This window comes from Camelus dromedarius, chromosome 5 (genome assembly GCF_036321535.1).
Source record: "Camelus dromedarius isolate mCamDro1 chromosome 5, mCamDro1.pat, whole genome shotgun sequence".
Lineage (NCBI taxonomy): Eukaryota > Metazoa > Chordata > Mammalia > Artiodactyla > Camelidae > Camelus > Camelus dromedarius.
Genome location: NC_087440.1, coordinates 33,969,290 through 33,983,322, shown reverse-complemented (window position 1 = coordinate 33,983,322; position 14,033 = coordinate 33,969,290). Strand labels below are relative to the sequence as shown.

Here is a 14,033-nt window from a genome sequence, read left to right as displayed (position 1 = left end):
TGTATAACTTGTGTAGTATTTATATATATGTCATAAAGGGCCAATGTTCATTTTTAATGTGTGGGATTTTCTGTAACAAAAATTTTACTTGATAAAAGACAATGTGAATTTTTACGATTGAATAATGGCTGACATGATGTAGGAGAAAAATGACATTCTTTAATGTTAAGTAAGGTGGAGTCTTCCTCTTAACCTCTTTTAAATCCTTAAATTTACTTGATACTTTTATGTTTATAATGATTGTTTCTACATTTGCCCTTTTACAATTAGTTTCTTAATTTGTGATCATATTATCAACAGACTATGCCTTCAAAATAAATGTATTATTCATTAATTCACAGAATACTTAATATATAGAATATTTATGTTCATTGCAATAAATTTGAAATGTAGCTCAAAATCTTATTAATTTCATGTTTCTGAATTGAAAAAATATTTTATGCTAGACAGTATTATGAATCTATAGTTTTACCAAAATATAGGTAAATATAAGGCTGACTAATCAAATACAAATGTAGAAATTAATAATTAGGCAATATATTTTCAAATTATAGGCTAATATTCAGTTTTCTTTTAATGATCATTTAAAAAAATTCTTCCATGTTTAAACCATGAGTAGGTAGTTATTACATATAAAAGCATTCATTTTATACTCTTTGTCAGTATCAAAATGATTCAATTTACAATACTTCATAACTTTTCAAGAAAGTATCTTTTAATTTATACATAGCAGAATGTAAATATTTTAAAGTTCTAAACATCAATAGTTATTTTTATTCTTCACAGCCATTTATATTTTTTAAATGTTTATTTTATCTATGCTAGGTGAATACTAAGAATAATTTAAAACCTGATGCCTTGAAAGTGGTACCATGACTGTATCCAAATTCTAAAACTATGAATTTAAAGACCACTGGTTAAAATCACCTGGGGCTAAGAATATACAGAAATGGCTCAAAAGTGTAGGGTCTATTGATTTTCTGCCTTAATCCAGCCTATTACTTCTCCTTTTTCTTTTGTAATTTCTGTAAGTTCAAACATTTAGGAACAGCAGTGAATATCTTGATTTTTTTAAAAAGTAAGACATAAAATATACTTTGAGTACTGTATCTCTGGCAATATATTCAGGACAGTGATATGAATGAATTTTTATTATTTTATAATAATAAATAGCTAGTACCATCAAATAATAGTCTGTGAGTCATTGTTAAAATTTTAATTTTCTGTATTACAATATGAGATTTATAGGTTGTCATATATCCAGTGCCAGTATAGATTTATGAAAACCAGAATTTTAAAATGTTTGTTTCACTTCTATTTTATTTGCATTGTTCAAATAATGTTTTTAAATTCAATATAAGTAGTGAAAAATAGTAATGATTGACTTAATTTGGGATATTTACATCTGTAAGCCTTGTAGATACTCATGGAATTAAAGTTATTATTGATTATTTAATATTTTCATATAATCAATAATGATGTGAAATAGAATATTGCTTTAAAAGATTTATCAAAAGAGTATGCTAAATCTAGTAGGGCAATATCTTTAATACTTAAACAGTTTCTTGTAAATGTAAAATTTGAAAAATGTACTCAAAATCTGGGAGAGAAATTGAACATATTTCAAAGACACTATAAATCAACAGAGTTACATATGCTCTAAACTTGGGATTCTCTTTCTAAGTATCCTATTTTATAATATAATAGCTTTTGTTGGGTCATTGTCTAAATAGTAAGTCAAATATATAAATTTAAATGACCATGATTTTATTTCTGAAGGAATTGTGCTGATAATGCAGTATAAAATAATTATGTCTAAAATAAATCATTTTATACTAGAATAGATAAAAACATATTTCATATGTTTATCTATATTTTAGGTTTTAGTACATAGACTCATAGTAAGATTTCTTTTAAAATGATAATCTTTTCCTTAACTAATGGCATAATATTTATACCTTTGGACTTTAGTCCTGAAGTTAATTTTTAAAATAATTTCTTTAAAACATTAAAGACTTTTTTTTCATCAAGTTAAGATTATGCAAAGAATACAATTAGAGCTTTAAAAATTGCTGGAGCTGGAAAATGTAATTTCTGCATAGAAATGAATTAATGTTGGTAATGAAATTGTATTTTCTTAATGTATGTTACCATATATTTATTTTTATGGTTGATAATTTAAGATTTTGCTTACTAAAAAAAGTATAATTTACATGTAACTTGCTCTTAAAGTAGGAAGTCAGAGTTAGTTCAAAAAAAATAAAACTTGCTTTAAAAGTTATACTTTATCAGAGGGGTGGATATAGCTCAGTGGTAGAGTACGTGCTTAGCATGCATAAGTTCCTGGGTTCAATCCTAGGTACCTCCATTTTAAAAAAAAGTTATAATTTTATACAATATGTTATGCTTTTTATAAAATTTTATTTTCTGAATTATATAATCTGGATACAGTTGGTTATTGAATAACTTGCATGAACCAGAATATTCTCCTCAAATGAAACCTTATTGACTGAATGAATTCTCAACCAAATATAATTGCTTGGGAAAGTAGTCCATACAGGTCTCACAAGTCTTTTATGTAGAAAGATAATGAAATCTAGCATGACAGCCTTACATCCAACTTCAGATGTTAGATGTTGTGAACTATTCAGTTCTTTATTCTCAAATTTACCTTTTTGTTTGTTTTATTTAAATCAAATATTTATTTGCTAATGGAGAGGGACTCCACAATAACAATAATAGCAACATTTATTAAATAATCAAAGTATATAGCTTCTCTTCTATAGCCTTAATATCAGAAGATCATGAGGTATTATAATACCAATGTACTCATTTCACAAGTCAGTATAATGAGAAACAGATATGCTGCAAAAGCCAATAAGCCAAAATTAAACGTATTAATTGCAGTATAGAGCATTCTATTTTTTATTTTCAAGACACACAGATAGCAGAGACATTCAATATTCTTCAAATAATTTAGACCTTATTTGCCTACAAGCTCTGAACTTTATCCCAGGGCATGACTCAACCCAGATTTTTTTAGTGTACTTATTTTCATTTTCACCTTTTATGTTTTGAATTTTGTACTTTTTACTTTTTTTTCTCATAAGATTATTGAAATTTTCCTCCTTGTAAATGCCTCAAATCCCCCTCTAAGTATGATTGTTTATACTTAATGAGTCAGTATGATGAAAACCAAAACATGGTAGAAACAACAAATCAGTAATATAGTTAACATTTGTTAATTTCCTTTGTCTGTTACAGATTTTCAGCATTTTTTTTCCTTTTAGGCTCATATGTATTTTTGAGGAAAGCTACATTAAGAAAGAAGTGGTTATAGGCATTTAAATAATTATTTTGTATTTTAAAATTAAATTAAGATACCAAAAATCTCATTTAGCTCAGAGACTTTTACTTTCACCATGAAAGAATGGCAGAATTAGCACATAATTTGTTCATTATTAATTCATTCAATCAAATTTATTTAATTCCTTCTCAATGAATTGTGAAATATATTAAGCTGTAGCCCTTGCTCTCTCAAGCTAATTTGTGAGAGATTTTACATGCTTAAAATAACTAATAAAATGTAAAACTGTATTTATATACCAAAACTACAGTATAAACAATGTACTATAAAAGTTTAGAGGAATGTGAAAGAAATACAGGCTAGAGTAACATTTGGTCTTCTAAAATAGGTGAAAACTTGAACTGGATCTTGAAGCTTGTATAGAAATTGCCTGATTAGAGGAGAAAAAAAGGTTTTTTTAGGCAGGTAAAGCAATATGGATTTGAGGAGAAAGATATCATAATTGTTGAATAATAAAGAGGTTATCTTGACAGAAGTGGACATTTGTGTTGAAGTTTAGAGGAAATCACCATCAGATAAGTCGGGTGGGACCAGATAACGGAGAACCTTGGATGTCTGGTCGAGGAGCATCCTATAGACTATGAATTTCTCCTGATATTTCCCCAAAGAGCACTTTTTATTTCTCTGGAAGGTATGGGGGAAAAGGAGGCACTTCTATCTTTTGTTCTCTTCTGTGCTAAAAATCCACCCAGATTCTTAGGGTGCTTGTAGGAGCAGATATTGGTAGGAGAAGAAAATTTCGACAATTACTGAGTGATCTACTATGCAGATCTTTAGATTTGAAGGTTTTGGAGATAGTATTTTTAAAACTTCTTCTATGTGATACTCACAAACTCAGGGGATGTTAATCTTTGTCAGGGAAAAAATAAAGTTTTATGGTCAAAAATGAAGGATCAGTAATAATGGTAATAGTGATATATATGGTGCTTATTCTGTTTTCATGCTAGCCACTATGCCATGCACTTTTCATTTCATTCTTCCTTGCAAAATTCCTCTCAGGCAGGTATAGAGTACAGAGTCCATGTTATACTTATAGAAGCTGATGCTTCGAGGAATTGAGTAACTTACTCAAGGAAATGTAACTGGTGATTGATCTTAACACTGAGCTGTATGGCCTCTAAGTTTGAGTAATGCTGTTGAAACAAAATCCAGTAGATTTCTCTCTTTCAGGATTTTTCAGTCTTGAGTAAGCATCGCCAAGAAGAGAACCTCATTTGAAATGGAAAGTATTGTATCAGAGTGAAGTTAAGAGAGCAGGCAAATTTTTAAGATCAGTATGATGAACACTTAATCTCCTTTGGTAGTGAAAGTTGACACAAATGCTTCAAGTTAAAAGATGTTTCAAAGTGAAATCTGTAAGACTGATTTGTTTCCAGTTCTAAAATGATGATGAGAGAATAAAAAATGACTATATCTGGTTTTCAGCCTAGCAAAATGTCGAATTCTAGAAAGCAACTAGTGAATTTTAATCAGGCACCTATTTGAGATAATATTTTTGTTTGTTTGTTTCAGCAAATTGAATAAATTGTAGGTAGTATTTTTTTTTCTTGAAGTAGTCTTTGATAGAAGCATAGGTGAGAATGTAAAACTGAAACTACAGATCCTTAATTGCAGTAGAGGTGATAATTTCACTTACACCTTCAGTGTAGGAGAGGGAAAAAAAAGCAAACAAATGAGATAAAGAAGCGGTTACCTAAAAAAAAAAGTCAGAAACATTATAGTATAGTGGTTAAGTGCATAGGATCTGGAACAGAACTGCCTGGGTTCAAATCTTGGCTCTTTAATTTACTAGCTGTGTACATTTAGACAAGATGTTTTGCTTCTGGAAACCTCAACTTCTTTACCTATAACATGGGAAAAGTAATAGTAATATATTTCATAAGGATATTGTGAGTATTAACTGAGTGGATCTATACCTGGTTCATAGTAAGTGTTCCTTATTAATCATAAAAATAAAAGAGAAGTCAGTAATATTCCCTGTGAGAAAGCAAGGGAAGTAAAAGGAAAGATGCTAAAAAGGATCAAATTTCCAAAGAAAAATACAAGAATAAGTAACTATTTTTAATACAAAGTCATTGGGGATTTAAAAAGTTAATTTCAATCACATGTTGAGAGCAAAGTCATTCTTTCTTAACATTATTTCCCAAGGGAAAAGAGGCTGGTTAGGTAAAAAGAAAAAGAAAAAGATGTGAAGTGTGGGAACTGCTGACTTGAAATTTGGGATATAAAAGGAAAAGAATACAAGTTAGATCAGAAAGACTCACATAACCTCTGCTACTCAAGAGGGAATGGCTTATGTTAAAGAATAAAAAGGAACGTGAAAAGGCAGAGAAATTGGAGATGCCAAATACAGATGAGACTACTAAGGGAACAAAATGACTCAGGAGTGGTGGAAAGATAACAGTTGAGGAGGTTACACTCCTGGCCCATGAAGAGTAGGAAGTCTGAGTGGGAAGTCACAATTTTGTCTATAGTGAGAAAAATGTGAAGACGGGGAAAAAGAAATGGTCTGGACAACTGAAAAGGTTGAAATGAAGTCAGTTGTAGTGGATAAGGAAACTCGTTTTGGAAAATCATGATTTCTTTCAAGTAATAAAAACTGTCAAGTGAAAGGAAGATAAAATGCATGGGATTGAATGGTTGAAGAGAAGGATAAAGGTATAGAATAGCAATTATGAGAAAAATAAGCTATGGAATATGTATCAATTTTAAAAGACCTTTTGAAATTGGACAGCATGAGTTTATATTAGGGCTAAGCGATTCTAGAGAGTTCAAACATTGGGAGAAAGGTAGGATAATAGGATGAAAAACTAAAGATGACAATTACATATTTAAATAGTTTATCCACTATTTCTTATAGAGCAGTGTGCAGATTTATTTAACAGAACTCAAAACAGAGGTTTGGGAAGGTGATTACTTGAGTAATGTTACTCAACTAGTAATAGATTCCAAATTACAATTGAGATTTGTTGTTCATTGCTGTTCTCACTATGTCTATAAATATCAGAGGTTCTTGACAGTCTGTTACTGTAGATTTGCTTGAAGGTAATCTTATTTATTATGGAATTTATTTATAGTAATATTCTCTGGTCCAGCAAAGCTGTCACTTGTTAACGAGAATGCATTTTATAATTTGTAATCACTTTTTAGTTTTTATTCCCAAAAGCCTAGTTAAATCTACGTTTGATTAAATGACTATTATTAAATCTTGAATTTTTAAAAGCTATTTTATATTCCAGAAGATCCACTATTTTAAAATTATAAACCACTTCAAAATTTTCTGCAATAGTTCAGCTTTGGTCATTAAAAGCAGAGTTCTTAAATAGACATTTGTGTCATGTAAATAAAATATTACACTTTTCCATTTGAAAGATAAAATTGTGCTAAAAAAATACCTGTGCCCTTCATAATCACTATTTGGTAAGTGTTTAAAAGGTGGGGAGGTTAGGAGTATATAGCCTTTTAAACTGTTATTTATAACAAATATTTTAATATATTGTTCCTATATGGTTATTCAGGTAATTACATCTTTAAGATGTGTATCAGAAACTTACTAAATGATTTTGAACTTGAAACTACTTAAACTTTCAGTCTGCATAGTAAATAAGTATAAACATTTGTTTTTAAAATATTAGGGAAGCAAACATATTGTACATTGTACATTGAAATATTAAGAATTTTTCTGTTCTATTTGTGTGGTTGAGAACAACTGTCAAAGCTGTTTTTAATCCAATTAACAGAGCCTTTTAAATTAAAGGCATTACTTTAATATATTTACACTTATATGTTTATTAGAACAATTTTTACAACTAGTGTTTGAAAAACAACTGAAATGCAAACTTCCTGGAATTTCTTCATTGTTATAAGCTAAATTTGTAAAGGGAGGAGACTTTCTGTGTTTAAAAGTATCTATCTATATGGCTAATAGGTAACTAGAAAACTTAATCACATGTTTACTTCATTACATGTTTGTTATTTTAGGAATTTAAACAAGAAAATATATTTAGAGACAGTTTTACTGTGGCATTTCAACAACCTTATCCCTTAAAGCCCAACTTATATACTTCTCACCTGTTTTATTTAAAATATTAAACTCTAATTTCTTATCAGAATATGGTATTTAATAACCAAACATTTAATAATTTTAAACATATTAACATAGTCCCAGAAGTTTAAAATGACTGTTTTTATTTCTATGAGAAAGAAACAGCATCAGAATTATTAAGGGCGATATTGATGAATATGAGTTGTGTCAGTTATTAATACGTGCCCAATATTTCATGTACATGCCAAACAAAAAGGTATTGAATAAATTGACAGAAGGTAATGTTAATTTTAATGACTACAAGTCCTTAGTTGCTTGATGTTACTACTTTTTCCACACAGTTCTTTGCAGTATTTCAAGACCTTGCTGAGAATTCATACTCAGGGCTAGATGGTTGTCATAATAAACTTGTGATACTTCAAGCTGGTTTTACCACGATGGGAATAGAAGAGCCCAAAACACCTATCTCACACTTGTGTAGGTTAACGAACTTGGTTTCTAACCTATATTGGGATAGATGGACTCTAGATTTATTTCACGTCTATTTAGTCAACAACCTCATAATTAATTTGAGATTAGTACAGAGCAGACTTTTAAATATATGTTAACTACTCCCAGGAAATCTGTGCAATAAGAGGTGTCACCAGAGGTGGGAAAGAGTACAAAGAGTAGCACGAAGTCAGTAGCATATGTCTCAGTATAGTATTACATGGAAAATAAAATACTACTGCATTTATTAATGACTGGAAATGAAAGTCTCCCTGAAGAAATGACTTTATAAAATGAATTTACTAAAAATAGCAAAACCAGAAAACAAAGGATTTGAAAATTTTCCTTCTTTTATGAGGTTTTACTTCTGAATGTAGCTCCTCTCCCCTTTTAAAATACGATTTAACAAAAACCTTGGTGTAACTCAACTCAACATTTTCCTCAAATTATCTTAGGTTTTAACTTAAGAGCCAAGAATCACTAGAGGAGTGGAGTGGACTGTTTTAACACATGATCTGATGTTAGAACCAGTCTTACTTTGTTACTTGAGAACAATGTGTTAAGCAGGAGTCCATGAATTTTTTGTCTTGTCTTCTACTCTTAAATGCTTTATTCTATCCAAATTAGGGCTTTTGAAATCTTAAATGCATAAATATGATTGTATTAAGTAATTTCATCTGCTTTTCCTGACACTGCTGCACCTTTAAAGTTATGCTTTTGCTCATATCTGAGTAATTTTGATGGATATATATTAATATAAAACATGTCCATATAGAATTTTGTCAATTTATAAACCACCCAATTTCACCTATTAAGAAATATTATCTATTGAGGGAACAACTTAAGTGATGCTATTTGCTGAGTGAAAATATACTTTTTTAAAAAGAAAAAATCTTAACATCTTACACAAACTTTAAGGTTACTCTGTTAGACATGAGAAGTTTTAAAGATACCTTAATGAATTGTTCAACAAGTATATTACGGTCTCATATAGCATTTTATATATAGTATGTGTATGCATTTAGAAGTGAACAATAAATTTGATTCTTAATATTTTTGTGCTTATTTTCAACACAGGCTGATGATGCTACTATATATTATATCCCTCACCTATATAAATTTTTAGTATTTAGCATAAATGATGAAAATATTATGGCAGTTTGTTAATATGCTTTTAGTTATTTGTTTATTAATGTGAGATTAATGTTTACATTTTCAGACGGGCTCTAAATTTATTAAAAATTAATATTTTAGAAGATAATATGATATTAAGAACTCAGAACTGCAAATTTAATTGCTTTTAAGTATGGAACCCTAAATTCATGTGGAATCAACTTGTTGGTGTTGTTCAACATATTAAGTAGGTGGATACTTTTATGCCAAAGTAAACTCCATTTCACCACTTCTTCCAATCCCCGACTGTATTCATTGATAGGAAAATGATTTTCAGTTTTGCTCATTAAATTTCTTGAATTTTTGTTTGAGATCTCTTTTCCCCCAAGAAAACAAGAGGGAAAGAAAAGAGACTGCTATTCATGAATATGGTCAGGATACCTTTAATACTCATGTGAATTTTTATCAGTCACCATCATGATTTCAAGTCATGAATTTATTTTTACATGCTTATGCATGCATATTTACATGCATTAGTTACTTAATTGATCTTAAATTCCATTAAATTTGAATGAATAGGAGAAAAATTTGTTTATAGGATTTTGTTCTCGTTATATTACATTTTATTTTATTTTGTTTTATTTAAATAATCAGTTTAAGGCTTATAAAGGTTGATTTGCTCCTGAACTGCTTTATTCCCAGACATTGCCATCTTCCCCAACTACCACCAAGTCCTCTCCATCTGATCCCATGACCACCTCCAGAGCTAATCAGGTACAGTATCATCCTGTCATCTACACCATACTTTTCACGGGTGATTGCCTGCACACTGGAGAAAAAGATAATGGTGGGTTAAGGATGTATTCGTTCATTCACATATGTGCACCATGATCAGATTCCAAATAACCTGAGAAAGAAGTATCAATTATTCCTGAAAACTTATATGCATTTTTAGCTTTAGATAACAAAAATATATTCAGATGGTAGACTACTAGAATTTCGGATTTTCTCCTTAAAATTATGACTTTATGGTGCTCTGAGGGTTATTTATTGAGTTGGTGTTTATAATCTCCCTTATTGTTTCTTCCTAGGATTCTTGGTATATAAGTTAAGAATATCATATATGTAAAAAATAAATGTGTAAACATGACTTATTGAGCAAAGGTATATCTTTAAATGTGAATGCATTTTTATTTGTTTTTTTATTTCAGATATGCCTTTCTGTGTAAACAGTTTTAAACTTGATGAAAAGCATTTCTAGCAGTCTAAAAGTAACTGGAAATTGGTATTTGTGATGATTTTAATTATGTTTAACAACTCAGGAAATGGTACTTTTTTAGAATTTAATAGTAGCCTTTTCTTTGCTGAAGTGGCAAACTTTGCAATTAGAAATATATTTTAGTTTAATTGGATGATTGTTTTGGTACTGAATATTTGTAGGACATTCTTCAAAAATGTAGTTATTTTTGGCACATTTAAGGAAATCATCTAAAATATTCTATGTAATTCAGAGCCTTACTGTACTTTTAATATGACAAATGTTGAAAAATATATTTATTAAAATGATTAAACACATTTTCATTTTGTCTGAGTTGAGCTTCATTTAGGTGAGAAATGTTATTTTCTTTACTATTTCCACTTTTTTTACTAATAAAAGGCCTTATGGGATTATTTAAATATTAAACAAAAGCTTATCTTTTAATATATTTTTAATACAGTTGACTAATAAACTATTAACTTTGAACTATATTTGCTAAGTATATTAAATGTGGCTTTTGCATATGATCTAATATAAGGCTGTCAGAATTATTTTGCTCATTTATCCATTCTAATACTTTTGCAACCTTAGGAAAAATTTTAAAATAACTGGAAGCAGAACTAACATTTAGGGTGTTATTCATTAACAGGAGCTTGATTTTTATTTTATGCAGTAGTGTTCCCTTCAAACAAATATACCTTATAATGGTCACATTTTAGCCCAAATAAATTGGTTTAAAAAGTACACATGTCTAGTGATGAAACCCAGAACTTCTCTTTGAAGGTAATGGTGCTACATAAAGTGATAACCAAGCTTGTATTTTTGATGCGTGAAGTTAAAAAGTATATATACATTTTCACTCATACCTTATCTCTTATGTGAGCTTTAATTATATGATATAGAAGACTACTGTGGAAACAACTGACTTTATGTTTTTAATGTTTCTCTTGTACCTCATTTTTCTAAACAAAAACATGACAAATGAGTACAACAGCAATGAAAACAAAATGATTTTTTTCAACGTAAAAAGTAAAAAATCCTGGATCTAGAAAGAAAAACCATCTTAATAATTTTGTCTTTGAAGCTAGATTTCTTTTTTCTTTCTTTTATTTTATATGAATGTGAATTTTTTATAAAATGATTTCTTGAAACGATTTAATTATTTGTTGACGTTTACTACTAGATATGTTACTACATCCACCTCTGCCAAGTCTTTTTCTAATTTGGATATAAGTCATCTGTGGTTTTATACTCTGTCCACTGTTCTCAGTCATATTTGTTAGCATGTTTTATTTATATTCTATTTTCTTCTGTTCTTGTACAAACAACCATAATACCTCCTGGAAAACATGAGGCAAGATGTAAAAGAGCAAAACAAAATCCTTAAATTCATTGAAGGAATTGTAGTTATCCTTCATCTTTATGTTATTAGTAGTTTGTAATTATTTCATTCCCTACAGTATTTCCCAATAGATTCTATTCATATAGTAGGACTGAAGATAATGTATCTTTTTTGTTCATTCAATTTTTAGATCGCTCACAATTGTTTCTTGTGGACAATCCTAATTAATTCAGCTTTGCTATATTGACTTAGGTCTATGAGAGTAACAAAGATAGAATAATAATGTGATCATCTTAAACTCTCCATAATTAAAATAGACTTTTAAACCTAAAAGAAAATTTTTATTTCTCATTTAAGTTTACTTTATTCTTACCCAGCAATTTAGCAGATAAGTCTCCAGTTTTATAGCTGACAGAAATGGTTTAAAGCCAGAGAATTCTGTTTTACATTTAAAATTCTTGTTTATGTGTTATAGCTAATCTTACATCCTCTGCTGGTGAAAGTTGCTGTGAATTTTTGTAAGCCAATGTAAAGCACATCCAGACAACTATTTGGGTTATTGTCATCAATAATAGCTAAATGAGTTATATGATTGAGTTACATTTCCAGAATAAATTGTGTTACAAACTAATGTGATAAAAAGAACTAAGGAACTATTAATATTTAGAAAACCCCAAAATAAAGAGCTTAGGAAATACATTAAAGAGTAGGGTTTATCTGCCATTTCAGCATTTAAAAATCTTTTTTATTCTTTTAAAAATGATTACATATGTTTCAGTACACACTGAATTTCACTTTCCTACCCTCATGTTTCCACAGGTCAGACTGTTTTCACAGATCAGACTGACACACTATAACTTCAATGTTGTGGGTCTAGAATAATTTCCCCTGGAAAACTAAAGGACTATCATATGAGAAGCCTTATAGAATGGTGGTTAAAAGTCAAGACTGCAGCCAAATTGCGTATAATCAAATCTTTGTTCTGACTCTTACTGAGTAAATTGGGCCTCAGTTTCCCCTTCTGTGAAATTCAGATAATAAATTCATTAACTATTTTTAGAACATTGCTATTTTAGAAGGTGCTGGTCACCATATAAATGCTAGGCTATGGGGTTTTTTTTTTTTTAAATTTGTTTTAATTTTCTGAAATTTCTTTCTGGTAACAATGATAAAAAAGATTATTCTTTAAAATGATAAATAATAAAGCATAAAATAGCTCAGTAAAACTGACTTTTATCTATAAAGAAAGATTCTAAGATACTAGTATTGCTACTTTTTCAACTCTAAAATATTTCTGTAATCAGAGTATCTGTATGCTTTTTAAGATAGCTTAAGCTACTCTACACTTTCTTCCTTAGTGAGAGTACTAAGTTACTTGTTTAACTAATAAATCAAATTGCTATTATTTCCCTATTGAAAAAGAAAAATTAGTTAGGGCTGATAGTTTTACAGATGACACTTTTTTTTGCATGCATTTGCATATTGCAAGTTACAAGTTTGACATTTTTTATATGCAGAATTTTAAATAAGAGGCAGACATAAAGATATAGAGTTAGATTCTTTAAGTAATGTGTTTAAACTTTAAAAAGATAAAACAGAATCAGTTGGGTTGGCCCAGTTCCAAGTTATCGATACTAGATTTTTCAGTCACTTCAAGATTCAACAAAATGGTTTTGGTAATTAATCAACGGTGCCAGAAATTAAACTCTAGTCTTAATTTTAGGTTCCCGATTGTTAGCTCTCCTGGGATTCTTCTCAAATTTCAGGAAAAGGATAAAGGGTAAAAAGAATAATTTCAGAAATAAGTGCTTTGTAGACATTTATTTATGTACTTAAAATCTGAAATTGTATATCAAAACATATACAGCAAATGAAGATAGGTAACTCATATATAGCACCTTTGCTATAGTTACAGAAAAACACAAAACTCACTGCTCTTACTTTGAATTCATGACCACGTATCTCAAATGGACCACTAATTCTGTAAGGTAGTCATAAGCCCATTCACTTTTTTACTCTCTGTATGACTATTTCATAAGTTCTCCTTTCAACCACTGTATTAGTTTTCTGTTGCTACATAATAGATTACCACAAATGTACTGGCCTGAACAGCACACATTTATTATCTCGTATTTTTTATGGGTCAAGAGTCTGGGCACCTTTAGCTGAGTCCTCTGCTCATGATCTCACAAGACAGCAATCAGAGTATCAGCTGGGGTGTATTCTCATCTGGAGGCTTGACTGGAGATGAATGCACTTTTAAGTTCATCCAGGTTGTTGGCAGCATTCAGCTTTTTGTAGCTATATGACTGAGGGCCCAGACTTCTCCCTGGCTGTTGGCAAGAGATTCTCTTACATTCTAGATGCTGCCCAAGTTCCCTGCTGTGTGACCCTTTCTACGGGCATTTCACAGCTTGGC

At 29.7% G+C, this 14,033-nt stretch overlaps 1 protein-coding gene across 2 annotated transcripts in view; it reads left to right on the top strand.

Annotated features, from left to right (window-relative positions):
• The window catches only part of NOVA1 (NOVA alternative splicing regulator 1), a 142,431-nt gene that overhangs the window by 108,295 nt on the left and 20,103 nt on the right, over positions 1–14,033 (top strand). Inside the window, exon 4 of one of the 2 annotated variants that reach the window (XM_031453522.2) lies at positions 9,717–9,788. The exons of the other annotated variant lie outside the window; for it this stretch is intronic. Coding sequence (XP_031309382.2) covers positions 9,717–9,788 — 72 coding nt within the window. The remainder of the gene's footprint in view (positions 1–9,716; positions 9,789–14,033) is intronic. 2 annotated transcript variants of the gene reach the window in all.